Genomic DNA, 10,277 nt, shown 5'->3' with positions numbered 1-10,277 from the left:
CTCTCCTCCTACAGTTCTCAATCTTTCCCTTGTATTAGAATCACCTGGGAAACATAAAAAGTCCTACTGCTTGGGCCATACTGATTAAATCTGAATCTGTGGGAGAGGTGATTCCAATGTGCAGCCAAGTTTGAGATACTGCGCCCTATTACACAGGGCCACAGGAAGCCTAGCACACAGTGGGGAAAGCATGAGACATGGACTTCTTTGTATCTAAGTTGGGTTTTATAAGAAAATAAACACAACTGAGAGAGAAATGGGGAATTGGAGACCAAGCACATTTAATAATCCTCACAGGGAGAGGATTGAACTATTTGACAGATTCCCTAAAATAGTAAACCAGACACTTGTATGCAAATGATCAAAAAGAGGGGTTGTCATTTACCCTAAGGCCACAGGCAGACAGATAGGATTCTGGGTCCCAAGAAGAGTCTGAGGAGTGGAACCCTGTGAAAGGCAGTGGTGACAGGTGGTGTAGGTCAGATACCAGGTTCCAGGAAGGCAGGGATGACAGGGAGTTGGCTCATAACACTGGAAGCACCTGAGTTGGTGTCAGAGCTTGCTAAGGGCAGCCTCACTTATATTTTTTGGAAGGAAACTCCTGCCGGCCTTGGCCCTTGCTGCCAAAGTTGCGCACACGGTGAATGATCTGCAGCTGCTCCTCAATTGTAGCAGTGATGTTCACGTTATCCGGGATGTGGACGTATCGGACATTACGGCCTGTCACAAAGAGGTCATCCAGCTCAACCTGATGCCCCCATCGGTCCGTGTAGGTGACCTTGGCCAGGCGAATGTTCATGAAAGCATCCACGTTGTCAATGCGTCCACGGGCCACACTTTCATCCCGCAGGTCCACAGTGGTTACCTGGCCCTGGAGACCCTGTAACAGGATGATCAGGCTGTTCTCGGAGATGGTCCGCTCCTTCACTGAGTGGCTCACTGCCATTCTGCCACACGGGCTGGTTGCTTGCTGTGGGCAGGAGCACATAGATGGGAGGTGCATCAGGGGGTATATTGCCAACACATCTCCACCAGATCCTCAAAATTTCCAGCACAGACCTCCCCAAGCCTGACCCCTCCCCAGTTTTTGCGTCTATAGACAAAAGCTGTTTCACTGTCCATGTCTCATAGAATCTTCAGATCACCTTGCAAACCAAGGATTATATATATACTCATTTTATAAATGGGGAAAATATGACTAGGAGTAATTCTTACAACTTGCCCAAGCCTATACAGCTGCTGAATGGAGATGCTGGACTCAAATCCATAGCTGCCTGATCTCCAAGCTGTATACAAGTGGTTCTGAGTGCTCACTGTACCATTAGAATCATCTGGTGAGGTTTGTTTTTTTTTAAAAATGTTTTCAATATATATATATTTAGTTGTAGATGGATATAATACCCTCGTTCTGTTTGTTTATTTTTATGTGGTGCTGAGGATGGAACTCAGTGCCTCACACGTGCAAGGCAAGCGCTATACTGCTGAGCCATAGTCCCAGCCCCACATTTGGTAAGTTTTTAACCTGGTCTCCACATCACAGAGATCCTGATTCATTTTGTTAGTGGGTTAGGACCCCGGCATCCTACTTTTTAAAAATTCCTTGGTAATTTTAATGTGCAGACAAGCCTAAGAACCACTACTCCAAAGTATAGTTTAAGATGGCTGTAGCAGTACACACCTATATTCCCAGTTACTCAGGAAGCTGAGGCTAGGGAACCGAGTTCAAGCTCAGGTGCGGAGATGCACCTCTAGTCCTGGTGATTTGGAAGGCTGAGGCAGGAAGATCACAAGTCTGAGGCCAGCCTCAGCAACTTTGTGAAACCCAGTCTCAAAAAAAAAAAAAAAAAAAGAAGAAGAAGAAGAGCTGGGGATGTAGTCAGTGATAGAGCATCCCTAGGTTCAGTCCCCAATACCACCATCAATGAAACAAGGAAAGAAAAAAAGATTTTGATGGGCTGGGGTTGTTGCTCAGTGGTAGAGTGCTTGCCTAGCATGTGTGAGGCACTGGGTTCGATCCCTGGCACCACATAAAAATAAACAAATAAAGTAAAGATATCATGTCCATCTACAATTAAGAAAATATTTAAAAAAAAAAAGATTTTGAGCTGGGCATGGTGGCCCACACCTGTAATCTCAGGGGCTTGAAAGATTGAGGCAGGAGGATCACAAGTTCAAAGCCAGCTGCAGCAATTTAACAAGGCACTTAACAACTTAATGAGACCCTGTCTCAAAATAAAAAATAGAAAAAAAAAAAGTACACAGGTTTTGAAAGTAGAGAAACTGAAACCTAGGTTGAATTCCTACTCTACTCCCTACTCTGTAAATCTAGGACAGTTACTTAATGTCCCTGAACCTGTTTATACATTTATTAAACCATGGGCTATGTAAGGCTACCAGACTTTCACTACATTGAAGATACTTTATCTTTAAAAAAAAAAAAAAAAAAAAAGAGAGTGAGAGAGGAGGGAGAGAGAATTTTTAATATTTATTTTTTAGTTCTCGGGGGACACAACATCTTTGTTGGTATGTGATACTGAGGATCGAACCGGGGCCGCACGCATGCCAGGCGAGCGCGCTACCGCTTGAGCCACATCCCCAGCCCTGAAGATACTTTCTTTTGCTTTCAATACGCCCTGATATTGAATGAGCTCACGATGCCTTATCTAGCTCTCATTTTCAGACCCCTAAGTCCAAGGTGGGGGAACCTTTACGATCTCACTCAGAATCCCGACCAAGGCCTTGCAGAGTAGCATTAGAAGCGTTAAGGCAGGTTACTCCACTGATGAGGGGGCTGGGGGTTAGTCCCGGGAAGGGTCCAAAGACCCTTCAGCCTGAGACTGGGATCAAGCAAGGGTTTGGGGCCGCCGCTGTGATTGCAAAGAGCAATCACTGGAACCTGGGCCCAGGCTCTAGGACAGGCTCTGACACTTCCTAGGAGGGAGAAACTGCGCCAGCCACTTGGCGTCTTGAAGCCTGTCAGCCTCTAGGTAAACGGGGACGCCGAGGCCGCTCTCCACACACAGCAGTGGCAGCAGAACGGGGAGAGCGGCTATTCTGCTAGTCAGGGAGAAGACGCTCCCCGGGGTCCCCCGCGCTCCACCCTCGGGCTCCCGGCACTCCGCCGACTCGAACCCACCGAGCGCGATTCCTTCCGCTTTCCCAGTCGCGGCCGAGGCCGGTCGGCGCCTAGCTGCGCGGCCTCCTGCCGTCTCAGCGCTGAGAAGCCATGGCAACCGCGGGTCGCGTGGTCACAGCCGGGCCTCAGACTACAACTCCCAGGAGGCCGCGCGGCGTCCGGCTTTCGACTCTCCTGCGCAGCCGTGCGGCCGTCGTTCCGCGCACACTCACGGACCGGTTCTCAGGGTCCCGTACCTTCCCGGCTCCCCTTGTGCAGCGGGGAGCAAGATCTGCCGGCTCCCCGAGCTGATGGTGCTGCGCCGAGAGAGCCCATATGGAAACAAACTGGGAAAATAGGATAAACGTCCTTAAACCGATTAAAATAGAGTGATGTGATCGGTTCTGGGTGGACGATCAGGGATGCACTGAGGTGACATTTGAGCTGAGAAGAGTGAATTGAAGCCAACCTTGCAAAAACTAGGAGAGGAACACTGCAATTAGAGGGAAGAGTTTATGCGAAGATGCTGGTGAAAGTGACCCTGACAATGTGAGGGAAACAGAAAGGCCAGTGAGGCTGGGGAGAGTGGCGGATCAAGAGGTCAGAGAGAGAGCAGGAGCCACAGCCTTAAGGGCTTTGTAAGCCAAGGTCAGGAGTTGGCATTTCATGGTTAGGAGCAGCAGGCTTCGTTACAGTACCTCTGTTCTATCTGCGCCTTGCTGATTGTATGACGTCAGTATGTATGACTTCGGTTTCCTCATCTAGTAATAAAAGTGTGTTGATAAGCTATCAAAGAGCATAACGTGATTTTATTTCCTTTTTGAAAAGGTCCCTGTTTGTAGCCTTGAAAGTTGCTTCTCTCAGCCTCAGTTTTCGCATTAGGAAAATGAAAGCTAATGTCTATTTCAGAGAATTGTGAAGATTTTCAAGATTTGAGGGTCCCTCTTTTAGTTGTAAGAGCAACCAGGCGCTTAGGCGGAGCTTCAGAATTTAGTCTTTTATTTCTTCACTCTTGCCTTCTTCACTGATTTCCATTTCCCCTAGGAGCCTTCCCTTTTCTCGCCCTGTGACCACAGTTGGTCTCTTGTCCTAAAAAATAAAACTTTCCCCTCCATGCAAGTTACTGGTCTCCAATCTTCCATAGTCAAACACTCAAGAGAGCCCCCTCTACCAGCACTTCCCCAAGTGTGATCCCTTTCCAGCTAACATCTGTGTGAGACAGGATTTCCTTTAGACATTTCAACCAAAATAACTTATGAAGGATTGAATTCAGAAGCAGGTAGGAAAATCCATCTGTCTTATTTTGACAGATATTAATGACACTTGCAAAATACAGAAGTCACTCATCTTGTAAGGGTCCGGCGAAACGTCGGAGAAGGAGAGACCACACGAGACTAGCTCCATGCAATGGCAAGGGGGATTTATTAGGGATCCATTCCAGCGCGCTGGGGCTCCGTGCTCACTCAAGAAGGGAGAGCAGCCCAGAGCCCAGAGCAGAGGTCAAGCAGAGCTTAAGTACACTTTTTGGAGAGGGTGGGGGGCTTTGCATACATCAGAACAAATCATCATGAGGCGCGGGAAAATTGAACAACAACTCTGATACATGATTAGTCCATTCATTGGCGGGAACAGGCTGGGCAGGGGTGATTGGTCACTTCTAAACTGGGTACACATTCAAACTGATTGGTTCGGCTAAATGGCCAGTAGGCCGTTGTCTTAACTATCTCAGGAATTTCAGGTAGCAGAGGAACTTTGCCCGGGTCTTTTACATGTTAATTTTGCAGTTTAGAATCAGCTTAGAAATTTTACCCTTACAATCTCAACAATTTTTTTTTTTCTTTTGGAAAATAGTTATTTTTAAAAGATGAACTCATGGGGCTGGGGATGTGGCTCAAGCCGTAGCGCGCTCGCCTGCCATGCGCGCGGCCCTGGTTTGATCCTCAGCACCGCATACAAAGATGTTGTGTCCGCCGAAAACTAAAAAATAAATTTAAAATTCTCTCTCTCTCTCTCTCTCAAAAAATAAAAATAAAAAATAAATAAAAGATGAACTCATGCTAATGATTTTATTATTTTAAATTGATACTTTAACTTCTAAGAAAAATATTATTAACCTATATAAACAAAAACTTTTAGGTATTTGTAGTGATTATGAAGGATTCTGAGACTGAAAAATTTGCAAACTACTGCTCTGTACCAAGGGCTTCCACTTTCTTACACCAATTACCCAACTCACTATAATCCACCTTGTATTTCCAACACTCTACTAACTTCTTTGGCAAAGATTACTTATGAAATTCTTATTCATTAAACCTATCACTCTCCCCCCTGCCCTTTTTATCCTACAGTACTGAGACTGGGGAATTGAACCCAGGGCCTTACACATTCTGACAAGTGCTCTACCACTGAGCTACATTCCCAGCCCTTTTTATTTTGAGACAGTCGGGTCTTGATGAATTGCTCATGCTGGCCTTGAACTTGGGATTCTCCTGCCTCTGGCTTCTGAGTTGCTGGAATTACAGGCATGCACCACAGTGCCTGACTCACAATAGATGATTTTAAGGCCAGATATTGTTTTGATCCTTATTAGCTATGATGTGGGCTTATGGCTGAACTGGGGCAATATCAAATTTTAAATCTGGAACAAGTGACACAAGCCAGCAGGATCTGATTCTGCTCTGTCCTGGTGATTACGTCATCAAGTGCCTCCTTCCTGGTGCTGGTACTGAAGTCCTTCCCTTACTGCCTACCCTTCTTGGTTCCTTCCTGGCCATTTTCTGATGGATCTCTAGTCTTCCTGACAATTCTTTGAGTTGCCTGATGCCCTGTCAGTAAATTTCTTTTCTATTTAAATAGATAGAATTGGTTTTGTTTTTTTGTAACTGAAAATCTTGACTAGGTTGGGCCACTTGAAAGAGTTCATGTCAGGAATCTTAGATTTCTCTGTTCCCTTTAGATGAGTTGTATGTAGTTCTGTTTCTAATTGCAGAGGGTCACAGATTCCTGAGAATTAGGGTGGCCTCCTCAGGTCACCTGCTCTAATTGACCACACAGGGCCCAACTTCCCTCTGCAATGTCTTATGGATGTCCTGGACCTTTGCCTGATCCACTCCAATGACCTGCCACTTGCTCCTTTGCCAGTTGAGGTTTTTGTATTATATATAATTTGAAAAGTTTCTTCTGTAATCTCAGCTATTCAGGAGACTGAGACAGGAGGATTGCAAGTTTGGGGCTGGCCTATAGATATATGCCACTGCATCAGGATTCTTTTATGCTTTTTGAAACCAAAGCAAAATAAACAAACATGACTTTAGCTTAGACACTGAAGAGCCAGGGGTTGTGGAGCATCAGAGAAGCAGGCATGCAGCACGGGTGAGAGCAGAGGCAACCATCAAAGGTAAAGGCAGCTGTGAGAGAAAGTGATGTAAGGGCCGGCAAGGTGGCAACTGCCTGTACTCCCAGCAACTTGGGAGGCTGAGACAGCCTATGAGGCCAGCCTTAGCAACTTAGTGAGGCCCTAAGCAACTCAGTGAGTCCCTGTCTCAAACAGTAAAAAGGGCTGGGATGTGGTTCAGTGGTTTAGCACCCCTGGGTTCAATCTTTAGTACAAAAAAGAAAGAAAAAGAAAAGGAAAAGTGATACAAAACTATTTCACAGAAGATTGGAAACTAAGCATTGTAGGGGTCATAAACTCTAGCATCAGCAAAAGGATGAGAATAAAGAACAGAGTAAGAAATGGAGTGAGAGCCAGAGCTAAGGGTAAGGAATGGAAAAGGCCAGAGGTGAAATAAGGATCTTTTGAATATGGACGTGGATATTTTGACACTTTTTAATTTTCATTTACTTTTTTGGTGCTGGGGATTGGGCTGGGGGCCTCATGCCTGCTAAGCACATGCTCTACTACTGAGCCCCACCCAAGCCTTCATTCTGACACTTTCTCAAATGGTGGCTCACATTCTTTAACACATAAGACAGCCCTCAATCAGAAGGCACTGAGAGAGAGAGAGGAGGTGTGGCCAGAAAGCAATATGGTTAGGACCACAAGAGCCAAAGGGTGAGAGAGTTTTAGGAAGAAAAGTATATAGCAAGGTGAAGAGCATTCAGAAAGCCAGGTGGGATGGGGATGGGGTCTGTGCAGACAGAGTGGGAGGGATCCAGGAGGGAGTACAGGTGCGGCAGTAGGCATGTGAGTGCTGGAGAGGAACAGGTGAGCAGCCAGATAAGCGAGGATGGAGAGAAGCCTCCATGGAGAAGCAGAGGCCAAGGGTATGGTGGGAGCAGTTTGGACAGGAGGAGATGAGAGCACGTAAAACAGGTATTATCTCCTTATCCACTGAAGCTTTAGCTGAGGAGTGTTCAGGAATCCAGAAAACCTGTGTCTAATATCCTTAGCCCATAGCATGGCTTCCCCCAGAAAACCTGCTGGCCTTGACATTTTGCGGGGTAGGGGGAAGTCAGGGAGGCTTGCAGGGGTAAAGGGCAGAGTGATCTGCACATGTGAGTTCTGGGTTCTGGCCCCTGCTCTGCTGGGACTGTTAGTGGCTGGGCAATGCAATCTGGAATCACATCTGTCAGGAAATGTTATTTTTTCATCAGAGGTACCGCTGGCCAGAAACTAGAAGAATCCAGGGTGTATGGGAGTATGGAGGTGGCGACGGTGGGGAGTGTTAAGGTAGCCAAAGAATCCACACTAATTTCCATGGCCGTTGGACTGTATCCTGCCTTCTCACTTGAAAAGCAGAGTCAGGATCTGAGAATTTCCTCCATGTCCAATCTCAAGCTATGCTGGGAAAGCCTGCTGTGGAGGGGTTTTCCTATTCTAGTCCCTTCCTGTAACTCCCCCTTGTCGGCTATCCAGGAAAGTAGCTTCTGAGAAGGAGTTTGCCAGGACAAATTTAAAGGGAGGAAGGGGCAGGTCAAGTTTGTATTAGTTTTCAGATTTTAAGTTTTTAAGATTAGGTGTTATGGGCTGGGGATATGGCTCAAGCGGTAGCGCGCTCGCCTGGCATGCATGCGGCCTGGGATCGATCCTCAGCACCACATACCAACAAAGATGTTGTGTCCGCCAAAAACTAAAAAATAAATATTAAAAATTCTCTTTCTAAAAATAAAAATATTTAAAAAAAAGAGAGATTAGGTGTTATGGGGCTGGGGATGTGGCTCAAGCGGTAGCGCGCTCGCCTGGCATGCGTGCGGCCCGGGTTCGATCCTCAGCACCACATACAAAGATGTTGTGTCTGCCAATAACTAATAAATAAATAAATATTAAAAAAAGATTAGGTGTTATGCTAAGTATATATTTTTTTTCTAAAATTTGCATTTGTCTTTTTATGGCTTCTTGTGGCTTCAACATTGTGACTTTACACGAGACATAAACCAGAGTGATGAAGCAGATGGCCATAGAGCAGAGCATTTGATCTATGTAGAGCTGGCACCTCTGAGATCTGGCTGTCGTGCTAAAATCTGTTTCTGTCTTATCAGGATAAATATATAAGGAAAAAAGTGAATTTTACATTTAAAAGTTTTTTTTTTTTTTTTCCCAGTACTGGGGATTGAGCCCAGGGGTGTTTCACTACTGAGCTACAGCCTTTTTTACTTTTTGAGACAGGGTCTTGCTAGGTTTCCCAACCTGGCCTGGAAATTGTGATCCTCTGGCTCAGCCTTGACAGTCACTGGGCTATAGGTGTGGGCCACTATCCCAGGCTAAAAGTGGTTGGCTCTGAGTGTGGACTCAATTTGACATCCTACCTCCTTTTTTTTTTTTTTTTTTTTTAAGAGAGAGTGAGAGAGGGAGAGAGAGAAAGAGAGAGAGAGAATTTTAATATTTATTTTTTAGTTATTGGCGGACACAACATCTTTGTTTGTATGTGGTGCTGAGAATCGAACCTGGCCGCACACATGCCAGGCGAGCGCGCTACCGCTTGAGCCACATCCCCAGCCCCAACATCCTACCTCCTTTACTCTGTTTTTATTACTACTTTCTTTGGGAGCCATTCAAGTCCTTGGGCTTTTCTACAACTTTGCCTCACATAACCTCCAGGGCCTTCTAACCCTCTAAGGACAAGAGTGGAACAGTTTGTAACTTAGTTGGGAAGAGGTTATAGTCGCAGAAGAGCTGAAAGGAAGTTTGAACTCCCAGGTCCCCCGCTGGGGCAGGGCTTGGACTCTGTAGACACACTAATTCACCTGGCCAGCTGGGTTGGAGCCATTGAAATAGGTCTTTTTCTTTCTGGTGGCTGAGGGGACTGAAGCTCCATAAGGATAACTGACCCAAGATGACATGGTAAATGTGAGGGAGGGACGGGGATGGACCCAGAGTGCTGCGTCCTGATTTTGACCAAAGAGTATACTGGGCACTGTTGCATAAGATCCTTACACCCCGTTGGCCTGAGTTTCAGTGAACACCTGTGTGTTGTTAGTACTTACCCACGTTTTAGGTGGAGGAATCCCTACCTTTTTGTTTGGTTCTTTGAAGTACTGGGATGGAAGCCGGGCCCTCCACCCCTGAGCTACATCCCAGCCCCGTCTTCTTTCTTCTTACCTCCTCCTGACTCTCGTGCTTTCCATGGTTGCCCTGAACCACCATGCAAATAAACTTGTTTTTCTCAATATTTGTGCAAGTCTAGAGACATGAAACTCAAAGATTGCTTCATCACAGATCTGCCTCACCAGAGATCTGTATCTTGTTTATTTAGTGAGAGGATGGATGCATTTGAAATCACCAGCACTCTGGGGTAGGCGGAGGGAGGAGGCTGCTGCTTCTGGGCAGCTCGTGGCCCACCTCCAAGGCCCAGGATGTGCTCAGAGCAGACAGTGAGGTTCCCAATGTGGCAGCATGGAGAGAGCCAGGCTCAGAACAGGACAGAACTTTTCCTTTTACCTGTCATCCAGTCAGGCCAGACTGCTTCAACGAGACTAATCAGAAGGCACTAGGAACATGTGCACATGGGTGTTACAGCAAGGGAGGCTTCTCCTCCCAACAAAACTCTTTCAGGGGGTGGGGGAGGTAGTATCTTTATAGATAAGGAAGTATAACTTTAATGGGTGGGAGGTGATTTAAATTTATTTGGTGGCTGGCATGGTGGCAGTGCATGCCTATAGTCCCAGCAGCTTGGGAGGCCTAGGCAGGAGGATTGCAAGTTCAAAGTCAGCTTCAGCAACT

At 46.3% G+C, this 10,277-nt stretch overlaps 1 protein-coding gene across 1 annotated transcript; it reads right to left on the bottom strand.

The window, feature by feature from the left end:
• Window positions 1-241: 241 nt before the first annotated feature.
• On the bottom strand, window positions 242-3,282 carry LSM10 (LSM10, U7 small nuclear RNA associated). The gene is made up of 2 exons (XM_081306688.1): window positions 3,137-3,282; window positions 242-970 (listed from the first exon to the last, which is right to left on the bottom strand). The coding sequence occupies exon 2, from the start codon at window positions 944-946 to the stop codon at window positions 575-577; it is 372 nt and encodes a 123-aa protein (XP_081162814.1). The 5' UTR covers window positions 947-970; window positions 3,137-3,282; the 3' UTR covers window positions 242-574.
• Window positions 3,283-10,277: the final 6,995 nt, after the last annotated feature.

The sequence above is a fragment of the Spermophilus citellus genome, assembly GCF_964194105.1.
Source record: "Spermophilus citellus genome assembly, chromosome: 9".
Taxonomy (NCBI): Eukaryota; Metazoa; Chordata; class Mammalia; order Rodentia; family Sciuridae; genus Spermophilus; species Spermophilus citellus.
This window is presented reverse-complemented; position numbering and strand designations above follow the sequence as displayed.